Source organism: Phascolarctos cinereus, unplaced genomic scaffold (assembly GCF_003287225.1).
Source record: "Phascolarctos cinereus isolate Bilbo 61053 unplaced genomic scaffold, phaCin_HiC Scaffold_3;HRSCAF=262, whole genome shotgun sequence".
Lineage (NCBI taxonomy): Eukaryota > Metazoa > Chordata > Mammalia > Diprotodontia > Phascolarctidae > Phascolarctos > Phascolarctos cinereus.
The window spans coordinates 156,336,702-156,360,457 of record NW_027555736.1 but is presented as its reverse complement, the minus strand read 5'-3'; the positions used below and the strand labels follow the sequence as shown (position 1 = coordinate 156,360,457).

The window sequence follows — 23,756 nt, the reverse complement described above, 5'->3', positions numbered from 1 at the left end:
GAATTGTTTAAGGAAGTGTTAAAAAGATTGCCTTGTTGCATTGAGAGCACCATTGGTGTGTTGAGAACATGTTACATAATATTAAAGTAACAGATTTGTTGTGGATCTAGTAAACTCCTCTGTTGGCATTTAAAACTCTTTACAACTTGGCCCCTTCCTATTTTTCTAGCCTTCTTACTAATTTCTCCAGTTGTTATGTATTGTGATTCAGTCATACAGTCTATTCCTCCCACTCAGAACTTCCTGGCTTTGCCCTGCCTGCTCCCCATCCCTGGACTTTTTCACTCTTCACAAAACTCAACTCAAATTCAGCTTTCTGCAGGAGGCCTTTTTATGATTCTCCCCCCCCACTTCTGCCTCTACTGAGGTACCTTACACCTACACCATGTGTATCTTTTATATACTTTTAAAAATACATATTCTCTTCCTCATTAGTATAGCAGGTCTTTGAGGACAGGGACTAATTTTTTTCTTTTCTCTTTGTATCCCCAGAGTATAGCATTGTGCGTATATAATATATAATAAAAGCTTAGTTGATGGGTCAGTTTGGTTGGCAGATTGATTTTTTAAAGTTGTCAGTTTGGCAGAATATTACAGTATATGAGGAAGAGCAATGTGAAATACCTCAAGGAGGAGCTAGATTGTGAACAATTTTAGATTTCTAACAGAATTAATATTTTGTAATAAGGAGAATAGGAATCCACACCTTTCTTTACGTGAGACTACTGCATTCTGTTGGATAACATAAAAGGTCCCCTATCAAATTTCTGTGAGAAACAGAAAAAGTTTAAAACAAAGCATAGTGATGGTGTTGGGGTGTGTGTACATATGCTTTTAACTGCATTTGCTTCTTTTGTAAAGCAACATAGACAGACTTCTCTCAAATTATTATTATCTCCCTTATTTGTTACGTAAAAGATTCCCTTAAAAGAGTGGGAGTACTCTGAGGACAAGAACTTTATATTCTTTCCTATTTCTTATACCGTCTAGAATTCTGTGAGCAGAGGGTTGAAATGAAAAGCTTATTGAAATGAAGATAAAACAGTACATGTAAAATGAACCAAAAATTACTAAAGATTTATAATATGCTATAAAGACATTGCAATAATAAAAATATACCACCTGAGAGAATTGCTGACTGAAACTTCGTGGTAACACCTCAGGTAAACACACATGAAATTTTACTTGCTCATTTATACAGAACAGTCATTTAGTGGGCCACCACCAATAAAATACAAATTAACTTTACAGTTATCCCTATTTCTCCCTTATTTCATTTGGGTAAAGCTAACAGTGTTTACAATCTAACCAAATACTACCACAATTTTTCCAGTTAGCTGACATGGCAATGATTCCTACATGCCTGCTGCACCCCAAAATGCACAGGAGCTCCTGGATTTACAATGGCATCTTTTCAGAAAAAGAAGGTGGAGTGGAGCTATGCACCAACTCTTCTTCCATCATGAGGAGCCACCCTCTTGACTACAATTCCCTGTAGGGGATGGAAAAAAGTAGAATTGCCTGACACTAGTGTTATTATTATTACTACTGACCTAACATTTATGTGGCACTTCAGCTGTTTTTTTAAACCAAACACTTTTTTTACAACAACTTTGTGACTTATGAGTATTATTATTCCTGGATGAGAGAATTGAGGCTTGGAGGTGCTAAGTAATATGGTCACAGTCACAGTTTCAAAGTATCAGACCTGGTTCTAGGCCTACCCATTCTGAACCCATTGCTCTTTTTCCTATACTAAATATGCCTAACCTGGCTGATATGTTAAGATTACATTACTGTCCAGCAGGCCATCATTTGTTCTTTTGTGACTTTTGCATTTTTAAAAGTGGGTGGAAAAAAACAGGGACAACTGCAGACCTAAAAGTTTCCTAAGCCATCATTCTTGATGCTTCTTTTTTTCTTCCCCCCATTCTCCAATTCCCACTGTCATACCTTGGGGAAGTAGTTTTACTTCTGTAAGCCTTGGCTTCCTCATTTGTTACACATGGCTTCTAAGGTTCACTTCCACTCTTAACTTAAGATCCTGCACTCTCCTATTCCTTATATCTTAACTCTCACCTCAGCTCCTTAAGCCTCAACCCTAGGGCGAGGCTTTTTGAGACAATGTAAGAAATTTTGTTTAATATGAAGAGAAAAAAAAAGTTGCTTAAGGAAATATTACTGATTATTGTTTTTGCCTCATCCTGTCTTCCGTGAGCTCATGCTGTCTTTATTTTTAGAGTAGAATTTTAAAAGTTCTTAATATAAAATGAACTTTCAAAATGATTAAAATTGATGCTTAAAAAACTAAAACAAAACCACAAAAAAATACAAGCCACATAAAGTCTGGATCCTGAAAGCAGTTAATTTCAACTTTTAGTCTTATAAGCAAATATTTTAAAATCTATGATGCCAGGATGAGCAGAATGCTGTATGATAAACAGTGAAAAGTATTTATTGGTCCTTATACCTGACTCACAATGGTGCACTGAAGTGTATTTTCCCTTTAGATGGCACACAGGGTGCCCAGATTTTATATGACATAAAAACTCTGTCTCTTTTTGGAGGAAGCCATGGGGTGAGATCTCTTCATTTTAATGCAAATAAAAGAAATCACTTTTACAATCTTCAATATAGTCTACAGTAGCTTTAGTTTTTATTATCAAGCACAAGAGCCTATGTATGTAACTGTTCAAAAGGTTTAAAAAAAAAAATTCCATGCTTTTGGCTTCCCTGAAACTAAGGATGACCATTTGAAGAAAATCAGTGAAGACATCCCTGAGTGTGGTGGGTAGCAGGTGCTAAGAATTAGTTCTACTCTGGTAGGGAGTCATATAGGGAGTAATTCTGTGAAAAATCTGCCTATGTAGTTTTTGAAAAGAAGCAGATGGAGTTAAAAGTGCATGCGCATGCATGTGTGCACACATACACACACATACGCACATCACCCTTTGTTTTTAATTTTTTCCTTTGCAGAAATTTGAATTGCATACATACATACACACAAACATCTTTAAGATATCAAAGTCCCAGCCTACATTTCTGTATAATCTCTATACTTCTGGTCTGTATTCATTGGATTCTATGTGTACAGTATTAAAAATATGGTGGAAAAGGCCTGTTTCAAAGGTAGTGTGAATATACTCTAAAGGATTCTGTAATTAAGAGCAGTATATAGTATTAAAAGTAGAAAATGCCTAGAAAATATTATTTATTTCTGAAGCAGGCAGCTCAATAATCAAAAGCCTGTGCCTCATTTTGGAATTATTAAACTAGTGCTTAGCTAAGTTAGTTTACCAGCTCACTCGATCCATAACTGGATAAAATTTTTTTTTAAATATTAGAACAGTTCAGCTTTATATGTCACTGGCTAAGCACAACTCTTTAGTAAGGGGCATTGCTTCCTGAATCATTAAGGTGTTTTGTACCATTCATATAGATATAGATATATGTATGTATTGAAGAGGTCTAGGGGTTTTGGGGTGCTGGGACCCCAAGATTGCGGTACTGGGCCCTGCTGAATGAATTCAACTCAAATCTTCTTCAGCCAATGAAGATCTTGGCTTGGGCCCCGCCCCCATCATGTATGTATCTGCATTTTTGTGTATATATAATTTATATTTATATATATTCACACAGTTCTTCTATCCTGTTATCTGTATAAAATATTATATATAACATTTTGTTTAAGGATAGAATTCTACATTAGCACTTTATATATGAATTATAACTATTCTTCTTTTAAGTGAAACTATAAGGCAAAGCTTGATATTTTTAACAGTATGAAAGCTTTAAAACAAGGAGTGAAGTTACTGCATATGATATAGTTTTACTTTCCTTTGAAGATTCTTTACAAAAAGACTTCTCTTTTTAAGATCTCACAACATTCATGAAAAAATATCATTTTAATGTTTAAATATGTGATATTTAACACACTAAAAAGTAAAGACTGGAATACAGGTTTCCAAGGAGAAAATAAAAACTTCAATAAAATTTTTAATGAAAAATTTGTGGGGAAATATTAATAAAATAGTAGTTATTTGATGGAGGAGAGAAGGCAAAGGAGCAATGATTATATATATAATGATGATCATGATGTGATCATGATAATGTCATTGAAAATCTTCACTTAATGTAGACTCAAGAAATCATAACTAATAACCAGATAAATCACAAAACAACTGTATTATCTCAAATAATTTTGAAAAAGAAGACATAGATAATAATTCTTAAGAGGCTCGTTTGAGTCTGACAACATGACTGTCACTAATAGATCAGTTATGCCAAAACAAAACATTTCACAAAAACTAGTATCTGTTTAATCATTATAAATGAATACAGTAGTATTTGACCAGAGGTGTAAAAACATTATAGCATCCTTTGCCACAAAACCTTCAGCTCAGTTCTGCCCTCAATACATATTCATGGACTACAAATACATAAAATAGACCCCAGTTCAGTGAGGGCACTGGAGTATTTGATGTCCACATGGAAAACTTTTTTATTTAAAACATGCCACCAGCAGAATAATGGCAAGTATGACATACAAAATGTGACATTTTATCAGGGAGACAGTAAGCCCAGTATGATTCTGCTTAGCCTTAAATACATTATCATTTTTCATAAACAGAACTATCTATGGCTTCCATATTAAAGAAGTAGAAGCAAATCATATTATTTATCACTTCTTGTACATAGATGACATCAAGGTATATGGCTCCAGTGAAGAAAGAAAAAAAAATACTATCAAATACATGTTCTTTAAACAAGTTAAGTCAGCAAGCATTTTCACTGGCTGCCTCTCATGCCTTGAACTCTGCCTTCTCATGTCCCTGTCCTGACTACCCTGGCTTCCTTCAAATCCCAGGTGAAATTCCACCATTTGTAAGAAGCCTTTCCTAGTCCTCCTTAATTTCAGGGCCTTCCCTCTGAGATAAATTCCAATTTATCTTATAGATACTACTTTTACGTAGTTGCTTGCAAGTTGCCTGTCCCATTATGTTCTGAGCTTCTTGAGAGCAAGGTTTCTTGTCTTTCTTTGAATTCTCAGTGCTTAGCCCAGTGCTTGGCACATAATAGGCATTTAATGACTCTTTGTTAAATTGAAATTCCTTAATCTCATGAAATATTTCACCAATGATTTCAAAATGCCCTTTTGTTTCCTTAAGTGTATGATTCTTAATGTACTCCAAGGAGAAAGAAATGGATTGTTTTCATCCAAAATTCGGAGGCCACTTTGAATCATAGCATTAAGGCAATAACATAGCTTTGCCTTGGTCTTCTCCAAGCATGACATATCAAGTGTGAAAATATCAAAGAGAAGACTGGGGCTGGATATGTTAAGATACTATCAGCATCCTGAAATCAGAACTGAATGGGAAGAACATATTTAAAGCACACAACACCCACACAGTGCCATAGAACATTAAATATAAAAAATAGTGGTAGGATAGCAACATGTTCCAAGACTATTCCTGTCTGAACCTCTTTAAAAAAGATAAGAACAAGGGGGCAATAATGATGATAATTCACATTTATGTATCAATCAGTACTTTTAGAACTACAAAGTAGACTATAACTGATATAAAAGTATCTTCACAAAAACTCATACAATATTAATGAAATACACAGATCATCACCCAAACGAAGCTATAGAAAGGGTAATATTTCCTCACCATAAAAGAGGAAGAGGATTGACAGCCATTTTTAGAGCACAAAATAAACAGGTCTAAACCTACAGAAAGAATTTTAGAACAGCTAGCCATCACTTCAAGCAATCATAGAAACTGGTAACAGATAGACACTATTGGATTTGTTGGTTTTTACCAAAAATGATTTCTCGCCAGAAGGAGCCTGTAAAATAACTTTAAAAAAAAAAGTCAAGGGTGGAATAAATAAATAAATAAAAAGTCAACAATGTGTTAAGTATTAGACAAGTGTTTGAGTCACATGAATTTGTTTGTGGGAACAGGTTTATTTTAGCAATGCAAAACCAAATCATTGCCATCGGGAATTGCAGAAGGGTTATTCTTAAGGAACTAAGACTTGGTGAACAGTTTAGATTATGTAGGCAGATAGCAGAGACTGTGCAGTACATCTCTGCAAGCTGCAAAAAATTTAGCCCCCACCAAAATACCTAGAAGTATGTGACCTGGTGGCTAGAATTACAATCAGAGGCCCATTCTGTTTTATGAAATACAGACTTCAAACCATCTGAGAAAACTCAACTAATAGACTATATTGGAACTGGACCATTTTTTGTGGACTGAACTTTTGCCCACATTCTCCTGGCTATAACATTGATCCATAAAAATTTAAGAATAACTTTTTTAATGGATATCACCAAACCAAATATATTTCCGAGCTACCTGGAACAGAGTCTTAGCAGAAAACATCCAAATTATGTAGGGACTGGATGAGGTACATAACATATATATTGTCCTGTCTGCCACTGGAGTTGTAAAAAGAATGCTTTCATTGAGCCTCCAGAAGATAAGCTTACATCCTAATTCAGTTATTTTGTCCACCTGGACAATAGTCCATAGAACATCAAATAGAAAAATTAGTGGTAGGATGGCAACATGTTCCAAGACTATTCCTGTCTGAACCTCATTAAAAAAGATAAGAACAAGGTGACAATAATGATGATAATTCACATTTATGTATCAATCATTAAATGTTTATTAAGTGCCTATGTGCCAGGCACTATGCTAACAGCTAGAGATATTAATACAAAAAGACAGTTCCTGCCTTCAAGGAGTTTGCAATCTGATGGGGGAAGACAACCAACTGAAGCAATCTGAAAAGCCCTAGGAAGTAGGGATCTAGGGGAGGTACCTGGCGCAGGGGTATGTTGAAATCAGCCAGAGAAGCCCCAAAGTAGTGCAGCCAGGTTTGTGTTTCACAGAGAACTTTCCAACCCTATGAGGTAGGTAGTACAACTGATATCATCCCCATACAGAGGAAGAAACTGGTAGTTTGAGAAATTAAGTAACTTTCCTTCAGTCACACACAGGAAATAAATGTCTGAAGTTGAATTTGAATCAGATCTCCGAACTCCAAGTCCAGCATCATTTACATTGTAGCATACACTACCTCTCCAAACATTATAATCAGTCAGTCTCCGTTTCCTCATAGAATTAAAAAAGGCAAATAGTTACAAAATGTGAGATTTAGAGTCAGTATCTGTATCCTGGTTGTTACCTGACTTAGCATATTGAAATTCATCATTGAAAGAAAATGTGGAGTCTCTTCAAATAGATAATATTATGTTTGGAATGCTTTAGATGGAAAGGCATGGCCAATGATTAGGTACAGTGTGTGCCAGAGGCCAGCCCTTGGCAATGTGGTTCTAATTCTTAGAAGGTCACAAGTGACGCCTGCAGTATCTCCAATTAATTTCCAGATCATTTTTGCTGGTCATCTCCTCAGTATAGAGACAGTAGAATAACTTACATGATTTAAAGTGTCCTGTATAATCCTGTGTTTTTGTAACTGAAAGAGAAACCTATTAGTAATTGAAATAAATGTTACAGAATTACTTTAAGGAAGGGCACATGTTCCGAAGACTTTTTTTGTTTTCCTCTTGTAGATCTTCCATTCTTCTATTCCATACCTGAAATCTGAGGGTAATTTTCTTGGCTGTTGAAAAATGATGTTATTAAAGCCTTTGTCAGTATGATGTAAGGATATAAAATTTCAAAAGCACCAATGAAACATCTTAAAAAAATACATAGAAGGGTGTTGAAGGAATTATAGAAAATGCCTTAAACATAGATGGAAATATAGATACTACCATGTTAAATTTAATATATACTTTTAAAAAAACAAGCTTATATATTAAGATTCATAGTTTTCTATACAATTCTCTTCTTTGATTATGGAAATGTCCATGTTTCTTGTTTGTCAAATTCATTTAAAAAATGAAAAAAAAGTAATATTTTTAGAGAATAGATATAGAGAAATCCCCGAAGAATAACATCAATAGAATACTTATTTGACCCAAGACTTAAATAAAAGAGCAAAAGAGACTTAAGGAAACATTCCCAATTTTATTTAAAAAATAAGTTTCTACTCTTAATGCTTTTAAATTGATGTAGTCAAGAAATTTTTAATGTATTTTGAACCATTTCAGTATCCAAAAACCATATCTAAAATTTGGGAGGCAGCTGGGTGGTACAGTGGATAGAGCTCTGGCCTTGGAGTCAGGAGGACCTGAGTTCAAATCCAGCCTCAGATACTTGACATTTACTTACTAGCTGTGTGACCCTGGGCAAGTCACTTAACCCCAATTGCCTCACAGAAAAGCAAAAAATATGTGTATATGTATATAAAGCTTTTGATTTTGAGACATTTCAGAATATCTGAAAAGATTTCCCTTTCTACATAAAAAATCCCAGAGAAGAGAAAATTCCAGGTCATTTAATTTAGGAAATTAAGAAAAGGTAGATTTTTTGTTTGTTGTGCTTGTTCCAACCCTATCTTAACCCTGTTAGTGCAAGAGTGACTTTCCCCACTGATTTCACAGGAATTGTTTTATTAAACCTTTACTTCAGAGTTATAGATTAAAAATTGTTGTATGGTAATATTTTCCTGCCCAATATATGACATCTTTTTACTTTTCATTTTGTTATTAATAAAAAGAATTCCTCCTTCCTCAGAGACTGCTTTGTCCTTACATATTATATAAGATAAAATTAATGAAAAATTAATTGCACTTCTGCCCAAAGGAAAACTGTTGGCACAGTCCCCTTTCATATCTTTGTCTGAGAGAAAACTTTCAGAAGAATCTTTTTCAAAGTAGAAACTTCAAAAAAATTTAGTACTGAAAGACATTCCTTCATTCATATTTCTCAATAAGACAAAAGCACAAAATAATATACTAGGAGTTTTCTTGTGGAAAGAACCCCAATCAATTTTTCAATAATTTTACCCATTTGAATGTACAAAAACTTCCTGTTTATGGCACAACTGCTAGAGATACAGCAAAGTGTAAGACAGTCCACATCCTGGAGGTGCTTAAGATCTAATTGTATAAATGACATGAAAAGTTAGAACTAACAACACATACAAAATTGAATATAATAAATGCCAAGTAAAGGATGTAGTCTTGGCACTTATTCAGATATAGAGTATGTGAGAAAGATGAAAATGCCTAGGAAATTGGGGAGTTTCATATTTCTTTTCTTTTCAGGAAATAGCATTTTAATAGTGCTTTATGATGTACATAGCACTTTACTTATCTTTAATATCTCTTTGATCCTTACAATCCCAAAGCTCTTTACCGTGGTATTTTTTAACTGTTGTTGTTTTTCATCTTTAATAAAGGTAGGTGTTTTCACTTTAGCTGATTCAGGATTTACATCTGTTTTAAGCTTAAGTAAAGAAAAGGAGAGGTATGAAAAGATCTCAGAATTTCTGTGTGCTAATGATAATTAGGGAAGGTAGGAAAACTAAATAATGTGCTGTTTTGTTTATGATGTGGCAACACTTAGGTAGCTAGTAACCTAGGTAGCTTCCCCCCACCAAAACCCCTTTTCTTTTCATTCCAGTGAGTAAGATTAGGCTGATTGCAGTGGCAGGATGCAATTGATGGATGACTGCCATTATCTTCTCAAACCTGCATGACTCTTTTGGTATAGATGATGATAATTAAATTTTCAAGAGACTATGTAGAGATTATAAGATTTGAGACATTTTAAAGAAAATGCACAACATTTGGTTGGTGGTGGTTGGTGTGTTTTGATTGACCCACAAAAGGAATAGTAGCATCTCAAGTTCTCTTTTATTTTGTTTTGAGATCACTCCCTCCACCTCACCCCCCCAAATAATATATTGTCCAATGTGTTGGTAATGACTTGAAACTGTACAGGTTAGCACAAAGAATTTAATGAAACCTTGTCTGAGACAAAACACTAGAGAGGATCATAATTAATGTCTCATTTTCTGCCAGTTGCTATTGATTACTCATTCAAGATCCCTTTGTTCTCAAAATGATAACAACTGTAGTTCGCATCACTATCTAATGAGATTCTCAGGATAAAATTCTTTAACAACATGCTGATAATTGCTAACATATCCCTAGAATTTCAATTTAAAATACATTTACATCATAATACAATTATTTTTACAAATGTCAGTGTTTTCCAAATTCAATATTTATTGCGGTATGCTTTTTAATCATTTGTGGAATATTAACAGAAAACTAATAAATAGTTAAAGTTCAACATTTTATGTATTTGATGTTTATCTTAGTTGTTTAGAAAGGCTTGCCAGGGACTTCAGGTAATGTACGCCTCCTTTTACATCTAATTCTTCTGTCAAAATCACTGAGAATCATTTGAGGTTTTCATGATTTCTTAAAGTTATCTTACTATGATTCTTTAAACCAAAAGAAAAGGATTTTTTTACCATTACTTAAAAATAAGCACTTTTTCTTATTCTCTGAGGAAAAGTTTTTAATAGAAAACTATATAGTAGAGCATAAAGAATTTCAGAGAAAAAAAAATCTTCCAGTAGTTGAAATAGTTTTATTGGAATTATATTTCATTCCCTTTTACCATTTAGATTCAGACTGATATCCCCAAGAAGGAGAAGGCCAGGAATAGCTGCCTGCCTCTGTTATTTCAAAATGAATGCCATTCAGATGGATGTGGAAATTATGGAATTCTATAGAATGTTAAAAACCAAGGGCTCCCCCTGTAGACATATATACACACACAAATATATACATATATATACACACACAGATACATATACACACAAACATATATGTGTGTGTATATATATGTTTATGTATCATATGCATATTTATGTTAGACTTGTATTTATGAGATATGTTGACTTTGTAACTTGAAGGAGTCTTCCATCTTATTTTTCTAGAAAATAAATTAACTTTATCATTACTTAAAGACAGCCACATCAGAATAGTATTTTAAAACCTTAATCACAAAATCAACTTAACTTTTTCAATCTGGCAGAACGTTAATTAGGCTTTTAGTTAATTTGCAGGATTGAGTAGAAATTAAGTAAAACTTTACTAATTACAATGAAAGTTGCTCCAAGGAAGCAAGTCAGTATTCCTATGTTTCACATCTTTTTGTAAAGACCTTAGGAGGTGATAATCCTTAAGTTTGGCTCATATCCTCAGCTCATTCTTTTTTATTTTTATTCTTAATTTCTGTTTCTACATGTGTTTATTTTGTGGAGTAGTGCATCTATTTACTTATTTATTTATCAACCAAGCAAAACATTTGTAACAAATATTCATAGTCAAGCAAAGTAAATTTCTACTTTGGAACTGTCCAGAAAAATGTCTCAGTCTGTACCCTGAGTCCATCACTTCTCTGTCAGGAGGTAGGTAGAATATTTCAAAATAGGTACTCTGTAATATAATTGGTCATTGTGTTGGTCAGAGTTCTTAAGTCTTTTAAAGTTTGTTTTTGCAGTGCTCTTGTATCAATTGTTCTTTAGGTTTTGCTCACCTTACACTGCGTTGATTCCGGTTTCTCTAAAACTATTCCCTTTATCATTTCTTACCACACTGTATTATCCTATCATATTCATATACCATAGTTTGTTCAGCCATTCCTCCATTGATAGGCACCCCTACCCTTAGTTTCCATTTTTTTTGTCACTTCAAAAAGATCATCACTTTATTTATTGGTTGGCATGAGAGTAGCCCCTGTCCTTCTTTGTCATATCATGATGCCTCTTTTGGGGATACCTTTAAAAGTGACTATCTGTATTATCAGGAAGAGTTAGCAGTGATAGATGGCACAACGTAAACTGATTACTACTTTTGACCATCCCCACTGCGATTTTATTTCCACTAATGTCAGTTTTTTTGGACCACATATTCCCTTCATTATTACAGTGGGGTGGTGGTGGTGGTGGGAGGTGGTGGTAGCAGCAGCAATGTGATACAGTAGCATTTTTATTTTCATCTTTGATGAAAATTCTTTTAAAAGTCTTGGGATGCTTGTTTGCAAGCTGAGTATTTGTTCTGTGTAATTCAAAATGAAGACTATTTAGCAGAGGTGCCTATTTAATCTGTTATAACATTAATCCATGAAGAATTAGCCAGTGTTTCAGGAGGATAACCCATCATTGATTATTCTTTAGTAATTAAATACAGGTTTAGCAGATGAGGTTCTAACTGTCTAAAGATACAAACATTCTGTTTTAAGAATATGTTAAGAACTAAGTGATGTATCATTTCAGAGAACTAATACCTTAGAAGAGACCTAAGGCAGCCTAGCCTAAAGAGAACATGCTACTGATAATTTAAAACTGCTTTACTAGTCATTTTTTTCTCCTCAGGGATATTTGTATGTTCCTTTTTGCATGAGATACCTCCAGGACAGGATCAGTCCTAATCAATATTGCTTCTCATTTGCTTCAGACAGGCAGAAAAATCAATAAGATGAGCTGACATCTATTTTTTTTATCGGAAGAAAATATATAATAGCTTACTTTGTATGCTACATTATAGAGAGTAAAAGCTTCAAACTAGAATGAGAGGAGAAAGCACTACTGAATGTTTAGAATATTAATTGGTAGTATTAAAAGACAGTGCAACCAAGCTCTTGGTTATTGCAGCAGATATTATTCTCTAGTTATTTCATGTATATACATGAATATATGTAAATATGCATATGTAATTTATCTTATCTTTTTATTAAGTGCTTATTGTGTGTTCCATATACTGTTCTAAGCATTAGGAATACAAAGAAAGACAAAAACTAACCCAGTCCTTGCTCTCAATGAGCTCGCAGTCAACTGGGGGACATATGCAAACAGCTATGTACAAACAAGATATATATAGGAAAAATTGGGAGTAGTCTCAGGTGGAATGACACTGAGGTAAAGGACTTGGGAAAGGTTTCTTGCAGTAGCTGACTTGACTGTAAACTCTGCTAGGACAGAGACAGTCTTGAGTTTTGTTTTTTTTTTTTTAATTTCATATAGTGTTGAAATATAGCACTAAGAAAACAAAGCTGTATTTTCTACTCTTATAAAAAAATAGTTCCATCTGTATTTTTTAATATAACAATAAGGTTTTAGATCCAGGTTGAATAACTCCACAGGGGAGAAGTAGCAAGATTGGAAAAGCTAGTTAGAAAACTTGAGTGAAATAGAGTCTCTGAATTTTTACTTGCTATGGGTTTAGGTTTTGTTTATTTTTTTTTAAACCCTTTCTCCCTTTTGGCCTATTATTAGTTAGAATTGGCTGCATTAAAATTATCAAGAAATAAATGCCTTTCATAAAAGTCCACTGTACACAAATGCAGAAAGTATTTGCATAGACAGCTAGTACTCAAATTACAAAAGGGATGTGTTCCCAAAGTTCATTAGTATGTCAGTTGCTCAGACCTTGGAATGCATTTTCTCATAGAAGCAAAACTATAAATAGTAGATAGGTTTCCAGGCTAGACCACAATAGCCTATTCAGCCTGTAATGTCATCAGTTCTGGTTTCAGTTGCTCTGAAATAATTCAGTCTGCTTTTAACCAGTCTCAACTGGTCAGAACTGGACATCTATATAATTAAACCAGTTTAAACTAGTCTGAACCAGCGATGGATCTGAATTCATTTGAACAGCGATGGGTCTGTATTAGTTTGAACTAGTCTGAACCTCTGAACTACTCATATCTCCTGCAATAAAAGTTTTTGAAAACCCACATGATGATAGAAAAGGAGTATTTCATGGAAAAAGTATTTCATGGATAGTATAATCAACCAACACACATTTATTAAGCTCCTGCTAGATGCTGGGGATGACAAAGATTAAAATGAAATTGTCCCTGCCCCTCAAGTAGTTTATATTGTGTTGGAGAAGACAATAAGTATATATTTTTTAAAAACACACAAAATAAGCACAAGGTGGTCTTGAGGGGTAGGGGTGATGCAGCTTGGTGGTACAGTGGATAGAGTGCCTGGCCTAGAGTCAGAAAGACCAGAGTTCAGATGGAGACATTTACTAACTGTGTGACCCTGGGCAAGTCCTATAATCCTGTTTGCTCATCTGTAAAATGAGCAAGAGAAGGAAATGGCAAACCACTCCAGTATCTTTGCCAAGGAAATCCCAAATGGAGTCACGAAGAGACAGAAACGACTGAAAAAATGACTGAACAACAACAAAAGTCTTGGGAGGGAGGGTGCTCACAGCAATGGAGATCAAAAAAAGCTTCACGTAGAAGGTACTACTTGACCTGAATCTTAAAGGAGAGCAGAGTACATTTCAGGCATGAGGGACAGCCGAGAACAATACAGAAACGGTATTGGAGATGGAGTATCCTGTGTGTGTCAGCAAAAAGGCCAGTTTGGGGACCAAAGTGTCTAGGAAGGGACTCTACATACTGAGACACTAAAGATAGGTTGGGACTAGGTTCTAAAGGCCTTTAAATACCACACAAAGTAGTTTATATTTAATTCTAGGTGATATAGAGAGTCACAGCAGTTTACTGAGAAGGGCAGTGACATAGACATGCATTTAAGAAAGCACTTTGACAGCTGTGTGGAGCATGAATGAGAGACAATAGAAAGGAAGCAAGGGGAACCATTAGGAGCCTATTGCATTACTACAGGTTGAGCTGTGTTGAGAGAGGGAGTGTGTGTGTCTTATTTATATTGATTATTTTTTCTACCAGCTTCACCTCCCTCTGGTTTATGATTTTTACAGGGACAAAAGACTATGTCTTATCTGTTTGATAAACCCCCTTTGCATTTTTACGTCCCTACTACAGAGTGTTTCATCCATCCGGTATTTGATAAATACAAAACTACTTGTGTTAAAGATAACGTCTAATAGCATTGTCTTTTATTTTCTACTTTCTATTGTTTGGTAGATGCAACCCTCATTTCTCTTATTTTTAAAGGAATGTACTCTTTTACAAATATCCCATTAAGGTCTGAAAAAATAGAAGTTTTAAAATATGGACCTTTTTAGAAAAATGTAATACCCCTTGTTAGTTTAGATCACACTTTTTTATTGTTGATTGAAGAGGTTATATTACATTTAAAGCTGCAAAGCATCTTAAAGTTCTGGATTTAAATAATTGAGCACTGAAAGAAGGGAATAAATTTCACTAGAACTTTTTCCCTTGACATTAATAGTGAATATCAGATCAACTGTTATTCTACCAAAGTTACTGTTATTCAGTCATGTCCGACTCTTCATGACTCCATTTGGGGTTTTCTTGGCAAAGATACTGGAATTGTTTACCATTTCTTTCTCCAGCTTGTTTTACAGATGAGGAAACTGAGGCAAACAGGGTAAAGTGACTTGCGCAGACTCACATAGCTAGTGTCTTGAGTCTGGATTTAAACTCTGGTCTTCCTGACTCCAGGCCAGATGCTCTATCCACTGCAACCACCCAGCTGCCCCTAAAGTTACAGTGTGCAAGTACAACTACCAAAGTTACCCTGAGTTTTTGCTAGAGGTGTAGGACATAGTTATCAATATCAACAACATTTGAAGAGATAGGTGGCACAGTGGTTATGGTGCTGAACTTGGAATTAGGCACACCTGAGTTCAAATCTAGCCTCTGATACTTCCTAGCTGTGTGACCCTGGACCAGTCACTTAACCTCTGCCTCAGTTTCCTCATCTGCAAAATGGGGGTAATAATAACAGCTATTTCCCAGGGTTGCTATGAAGGTCTAATGAGATAATATTTGTAAAGCGCTTTAGCACAATGACCAGCAGATAGTAGGTACTATATAAATGCTAGCTATTATGATAATTATTATTATCAACATGGCAGGAAAGATAGCTGCTTAAAATATGTGGATGAGGACAGGAGAGTATACAAGGGCTGTGAAGACAATGGTAGATTGTCTCCTGAAATTCTCAGGCATGAATCCAATCCTCTTTACCTTTTGAGACCTTCTTTATCTGTTCCATCATCCAGTCGAGGAGTGGAAAGCACGGATGGTCCTACTGCTTAGCACCTAGCACCATTACTCATCTTTCCACTAGTATTCCTTGAATATATGAATAGACATTGTCCTTTATGTTTGAAGATGATGGTTTTTTTCAACATCAGGAGATTATTTCTGAGTTGTTTTCTGTTAGTGGAAATAAATATGCACTGAGCCAGCCATAGCCTTTTGTCAGATCATAGAGCTAGAGTGAGAAACTCCTTCAGAGTCCATCCAATCCACCACTCTCATTTTGCAGATGAGCAAACTGAGCCCCAGTGGGTTTTATGTGCCCAGGGTAACACAGGTAGTAAACATCAGCAGTCGGATTTGAGCCCAAGCCTTTTGTCTCCAAAGCCAAGTTTTCTTTCCACTATGTACCATGATGGTTAACCCAAACTAGACTTATAATCTATGGATATGAAATAGAACAAAGCTGAACTATCCTAGGTAGGAAATATAGGCAGGAACTTGATCACACTAAAACCAGAGATTTACATCAAAGGTTTACTGTGAGCTAAGAAGAGTTTATATTTTAAAATAAAGTTTGGTTGTGTTAAAGAATATAAAAACCATTTTTAGCTTGAGGGCTGTCCAAAAACAGGCAGTACGCTAGATTTAGCCCTCAGATTCTAGTTTGCCCAACCATGCGCCAAGCGCATGAGCTAACCTTGTTTATATACTGTATAAGTAAGTTACAACCTACTCAAGTATGGAGGTTTCCACCATTAAGTAGAGTGATGCATTGCTTACTTATACTTGGGAATATCACAAAGACTTGACTCTTGGAATTGGTATTTGTCACATATGATGCATTTTACATACAATGACATTGCATCATACAGACATTTAGATTATGAGAGTTCAACTATATGAGTTTGGTCAGAGAAAAATAACAATTTATATAGCATGAGCAGAACCATTCTGCTAAATATGCATATAGTAGAAGATAGGAGTCTACTTTTCCCACGATTGGTCTCAGTTCTCCTATGTGTCTTATAATAGGAACATTTTTAGCACTAAGTGTGATTCTAGAAACTTTTATTCATATCTGTAGTCGATCTTTTCAGAGGGTCAGCCTGAGGTGTCCTTCCTAGCATTTCTAGGCAGCTTAAAGGCCCCCACTATGTCCCCTTTAATTTCCTTATGTCCTCCCTTGACTCGTGGTGAAACAGGAAGAAATAGTTTCAGGGTGGTCATCCTCTAATATTCACTTATTCCTGAAGCTCCTTCCAGAGTGTTTTTCCTTAATCATAATTTTTCCTGCTCACTAAGTCTTTTACCTGTTTTTCTTTTCTTTTACTTGAGCAGAAGTAAATAGTTGTATTTAACCACCCTGCATTTATCTGCACTTATTCTATTTTTATTTATTCTGTATATACTTTTTTATATACACTTGTCATTTCCCATTATAATGAAAGTTCCTTGAGAGGATTAGTACTTTAAGGTTTGCCATGCGTGCTAGAAATATTATCTTATTTTATCTTTACAGTAACCTTTGGAGGTAATTACCAAGTTATTCCCATCTCATAGATGAGGAAACTGAGGCCAACAGAAATTAAGTGATTTACCCAGGATCATACAACTAGTACAAGTCTAAGGAAGATTTGAACTCAGATCTTCCTCGCCTTAGGGCCAGTGAGGACTAGATACTATATTGAAAAAGATATAATATCCCCAGCATCTGACACATAGTGGAACACTTAAATGCTTATTGGCTGCTGATTACTCTCTCCTGATTGATTCCTTAGCTGAATATATGAAGTGAAAAATAAAATTTATATTTGTTTTCATAGCAATGATCTCAGATGTATCTGTTCTTAGAATGGACTGCCTTTTAAAGAAACTCTGGCCCTTTATTTTTGTCTCTAGAGCTTAATACAGTGCCAGGCACATAGTAGGTGGTAATAACTGTTTATTGACTGATTGACTTTCTAGCTATGACTGTTTAAAGATGATGCATTGTGCTATGTTATATGGACTATTAAAGGGATTTCCTGGGGTCATTTTGACTGTACAATTTTTGCCTTTCAAGATGACTTTGGAACCTAACCTTCCTGTAAAATGCAGCTCTACTGTATTCATGTATTTTATCTCCACTGACATAAGAGCTAGAAGAACCTTAGGCATCATCTAATTTAAAGTTCTCATTTTAGAAATGAGAATTGGGAATCTTCAATTTACTTTATTTTTTTTTACTTGCCCAAAATCATGAAGGTAGTAATTAGCACTTTTTTGTAAAGAACAATAGTTTTAGCTAGTCCCTGCTTCATTTCTGTTCTTTAAACTCACTTAGACTTTGAAATGTCTTTGGTTGACCATAGCATGACATAATCCCTCCTATCATAATGAAGTTTACATTTTTCCCAGTGCTAATAGCATAGAAGCTTTCTCTTAAACTTTCTTTAAGACAGACTGATTCAAAATGATTTAGGGAAAAAAATTAAAAGCAAAGTGAAGGGTTCATTTTTAGTGCACAGAAAACCAAACATAATCATTAGAGTCTCAGATGATCTGAAAATATTATCTTTCTCAGTTTCTTTAAACAGTTTGCTTTTTTCTTCCAAGCAGTGGGTAGTAGTGGAAAGAGCATTGACTTTGGAATCTGTGACCCTATGATTCTTTGCCAGAACAGCTGACAAAATGTCATACTTGACAGTGTCACCTTGCTCCTTATTTTATTTCTTATCTCTCTGGTGGAGAGGCTAATGCAGTGACCAAGAAGCAGGTGGTAAGAGGGACAAAGAAACAACAAATAATTTTCAGCCCTTGGGTACTTGAGAGTCAGTGGTATCATAAGAGCTTTATTATTTTAGAAAGGTGACTAGGTTTCCTTTGCCTTTTTTTTTTTTTTTACAGTCCAGTCTCCTACGACAAGATATAGGACTTGGGAGCCCAGCACAGTTATCATCGTCAGGAAAAGCCGGGACACCATATTATTCCTTTTCTGCCACCAGTTCTCGAAGAAGACCACTGCATGACTCTTCGGCACTTGGTAAATATATGCACTGTCCCTAGGTGAAACTTCAAGTCTGAGTTTTGTTTAATTTCTTCCCTTGCCCAAAAATATCATGGTGTTCCTGCTTAGAGGAGACTGAAGAGTCATTAGGCCTATGGAGTTTGGTGTTTGAGGAATTATATTGAAGTTGGAGATTAATCTGTTTGCTTAAAAATGTAATCCATTCCATCATTAATAAGTAGAGCACAAACATGATCCTGATTCTTCTGCATTTAATGTGATTTATTTTTATGAAAGTTTTAGATTATAAAACTTAAAATTTATCTCTCTTTAAAAGTTCTCTCTTTGATATTTAAACAATTCAGTGACATTGTTGACTTAACCAAGAAAACTGAAGAACAAAATTTAACTTGACCATCAATGTCCCCTTGCAATGAAAAGATCACATTTGAAAATTTTAAATAGTGTAGGAATCGGTCTTATTTGTTGTTTCAGCCCATAAATTATAAATCACTTTGCATAAAGTGCTCACATTAATATGAGCTATTATTCTTTGAAAGTTCACTGTGGCCAGGTATTGTATCTTCCATTTTTTCAATCTCACGTGTGACAGGGCAGTGTTAACACCAAGTAAGCAAGTACTTAATGAATACTTGTTGATTTAATTAACAAATACTTCTGCTTTCTTTATAGAGTTAACTTTTAATACTTGGTGTGTTTACTTTTATCTCCCTTCAGTATATTACAGTGTATCAGTAGTTATGGTACTCTATACAAAGTTGTACTCAATAAACATTAGTTCATTAGTTCAGGTATTTTAAAATTCATTTCAGCAAAGGACTTTTGCAGATTATTTCTCTGCCCCAGAGGGCTTTTCTTTTCTTTTTTCCCCCCCTCTAAAATATCTAGTAGACCTATAAACAAATCAAACCAGTCAGACTCATAAGCCAGGAAAGGAACTTCAATGGATTGCATTCCCGTGACTTATTTTTGCTGTCAATTCAGGGTTCTGCATTCTGTTTTTAAGCCCCATTCTCCATTTCTGAGCACTACTCTCATGAGAAAACCAAATTTTTCTGGTAGATAAATTGTTATTCATGATCATGTTAAGAATAATCCTCCACAAATCAAAGTTACCTATCCAAAAGAAAGAAAATATATCCAGATATTAAATTTTGTCCTCAGTATTAATTGCAGACAACTAGGTGTCTAGAGCACTTGTCCTGGAGTCAGGACCCACCTCAAACACTTACTAACTGTTTGACCCTCCTGTCTATCTAAGTTTTCTCATCTATAAAATGTTGATAATAATAGCACCTACCTCTCAGGGTTGTTGTGAGGATAAAATGAGGTAGTAGTTGTGAAGAGTTTGCAAAATTTGAAGTACTATACAAACGCCAGCTAATAATTGAGAGCTTTGCAGACAAAACCCACTTTTGTTAAGGCTTTCTCCTACATATAAATGAGGATCTTCATGGTCAGAACAGAGGGCCCAGTCTCAGCAGTACCCCATTCTCAGTATTCTTGGGTTATCTGAACCAATGGGATGTCATTAGGAATTTCGTTTCTGAACTCAGTGACCTATGATAATAATTAGGAAGGAGGAAGAGTTCTTAGGAGTCTACAGTCTCCTATCAATTAAAGCCTAAAGCCAGGAAGACCCTGAAGACGCTGTTTTGTTTTCATAAGGACGTGTGATTTCGCTGATGTATGGAACTCTAGACTTCTTTGATAATGCGGATGAGAAATTTATCTTTGACTTAGAGTTGGAGAGAGTTACTGATGCAAAGGGGTGAGGTTAATGAAGAAAATTAAGGCATTTGTTCACACAGGCATCATGTCACAGAGTTAGTGGGTGTCAGAAGCAGGACATGAACCAAGATCTTCTTGACTGCCCATGCTCCCTTTCTAAGGGTCTTAAGTAAGATGTTCTTACTGTCCAGAAATAGACTTTTCACAGTATGTGCCGTTCACTGGGCAGAGAAGTGACATTCTTCACTGTATATAGCTTGAACCTCAACAGCACTTTCACTACCTTGAATCTTTATTATTCAAATCAATTCAACAATCATTTTTAAGTGCCTACTATGTGCCAGGAAATGTGCCAGGCACTATAACATACAAAGATAAAAATGAAATAATGTCTTCACTCAAACAGATGTTTAAATGTCTTGGAAAGTGAAGTCTCTGTAAAACATCCCTTAACTTATAGCAATTTTGCCCAGAATTTTTAGGCAAATCATGACAGCGCATTCAGATCCTTGGTTACAGATCAAATACAAATATTAAAATTAACCAGTGACAGCTGAGGATGAACAGAAACAGAAAACAGAAAAAAATAAAAACAGAAAGTTCTTCACACAGAAGTTGAATTGCAGGTAGCTGAGTGAAGAATCCAGACTCAATAGTTGTTTCTTAGCATGTCAAGGGTGAACTGACTTGAACTGTATAGCACGTCTTCCTCCCTGGAATTGCAGTGATAGACTCCAGCCTGAATAGTAGCAGTATCTAGTTGACATTCTTAGTAGTGGGGCTTTTGCTCAGAGGACACTCTCTTGGTTGTGAGGAGTTGGGAACATTGAGTTCTAGTGAAACCCCACAAAGGACAAAGATTTTGCCTTTAAGTTTCAGAAATATAGAGTGTGCCAGATGTTGTTTATCTTTGGCACATTCTGTTTTAAGGAAATACAGGCTGCCTCTTGGGGAATGGACGGAGATGCTAATGAAGGGTGTTTTTTTTTCCTTCTTGGTTTTAAAATTTCTATACACTACTTGAAAAGCTGATTTTTTTTTAAAGCTTTTCAGACTCTTGGGAAGGTTAATTCATTGAAGAGAATTCCCAACACAAACCTAAATGTCTTATTGTTATACTGTGCCATTTATGGCATAGAAAAATGCCATGCTTGTTTATGAAGGTGATTCCATAATTCCCATTTTTGAAAACATCAAACATTGTCCCTTAGAGAGTTTTGTCATGTGTGATGTCTCCTCCTAATAGTGAGTTCCTTTGAAAAATTTGAAGTTGGGCCTTGTTTTGATTAACAGGATTTGAAAGAATATGCTTATTGTTTTTTACCCATATTGTAAAAGAGAGAATGGGAGCCTTGGGTTTTAAATGCTAGAGGTATTAGAGGTAGATCTAAAAAAGAGAGAAATGCCATTTATAGGATATCTGGAGGAGTAGGCATGTGAAAATACTTATTTTTATTCACATTGATAAAGTTATTTTTGTCCTTCAGAAATGTTATTTCAATTTTTATTTAAAATAAAGCTTTTTTCTTTGAATTAACTATAAACTATAAACATCTAATGCCAAAATGTGTAACATATACTATTGCAGTTTTGAATCCACACTCTTTAAGGGTTTTGTTCATATGTTTTTTGCTTACCATAAACTCTCCTATATGCTATAACCAATATTCTGAGGTATCAATCTAGCTATCTTTCTTCTGTCATATGAATATCATACGCAATATCAGGATAGCACTAATTTTTGATTTCTTAAATGTTGTTTTTAAATATGAAAACTCAGTATTCCTAACATAGGCTTAACTTTTAATTTATCATATATTTCCTTTTGTATATTTAATTTGAACACTGGCTCTGTCTCCTTACCTGCTACATCATGAATTTGACTGAAATAATAATCTATTTGAGGCAGTTGTCAATTTCCATTCATTAGCTATAATGCAGGAAAAGACAAAAATATATGGCAATATTTCCATTTAACCTAAAAGCCAAGAATACATTGTAAATATTCATTGTTTGTATTCCTTTACAATGCATACATCTACCCCTTAAACCCAGAGGTATTAACCTTTTTTGTGTCATGGACCCTTTTGATGAAGCTAATGGACCCCCCTTTTCAGAATAAGGTTTTTAAATAATTGAAGGAAATGCTAAATTTCAGTTAGAGGCTATTGTAAATAAAGATACACACACACGTACCCCTCTCTCTCTCTCTCTCTCTCTCTCTCTCTCTCTCTCTCTCTCTCTCTCTCTCTCTCTCTCTTCCCCATCAAGTTCACAGAGCCCCTAAAATCTATCCATAGACTAGTCCATGAAGATCAGGTTAGGAATACTTAACTTAAGAAGCACCTGAAGTCTGGTTTTTATGTAGCATGAATGCACATGTGAATTCGACTCCTCCCAGAACCCAGGACATTTTTTTTTAATTAACAAATTTGCCATTATTGACAAGAAGAAATATTTATTGAATACCTGTTATGTGGAAAAAACTGTCAGTTACCTGCTATTGGAGATACAGAGGAGCATAACACTTGGTCCTGTCCTTTTTTCTACTGGTACTACAGTTCTTGAGTTCCTACCAAATACACAAGGACATGGCCCTTAGTTTCATTCTTAACCTGTTGCATCATATGCCTTTGGTGCACACATTTATTTATAGTATTCTTTTTCTGAGGCTCCATGCATGCCCACGAGATTTGTAGCAATCCCACGTGGCACCACTTTAAATCAGGGTGCACCTCACATTGCCCTATTTAGAGCCAGCAAGAAGGGAACAGTTGGCTAAATGAATAGCCAGGAGGGAAAAAAAAAAGTTGGGAAACAAGACATGCGCCATAAAGAATCTTGTGTTGCTTTGTTGTAGAGCTAAACATTGGCTGTCTCTCTCCATGTCTGATATAATATGCTGATGAAGTGTGTTTTCTTCTGCATACAGATCCTTTGCAGGCCAAGAAAGTCAGAAAGGTGCCCCCTGGTTTGCCTTCTTCTGTAAGTACCTGTGTTTTAATTTGATGGTAACAGATTGTGTTCCAGGGTTCAATGATTACTTCTTGGGAGAATAAGTTAAGTTGTTGTTGTTAGGAATGCTTTGTCTAGTGATTGTAAATAGCCTAACTGAATCATTG

At 35.1% G+C, this 23,756-nt stretch overlaps 1 protein-coding gene across 4 annotated transcripts in view; it reads left to right on the top strand.

The window, feature by feature from the left end:
• TCF12 (transcription factor 12) overlaps positions 1-23,756 on the top strand; it is a 416,785-nt gene that overhangs the window by 307,810 nt on the left and 85,219 nt on the right. For all 4 annotated transcript variants that reach the window (XM_020981635.2, XM_020981615.2, XM_020981646.2 and 1 more), the window contains exons 7-8: positions 18,783-18,918; positions 23,567-23,619. In XM_020981635.2, coding sequence (XP_020837294.1) covers positions 18,783-18,918; positions 23,567-23,619 — 189 coding nt within the window. The remainder of the gene's footprint in view (positions 1-18,782; positions 18,919-23,566; positions 23,620-23,756) is intronic.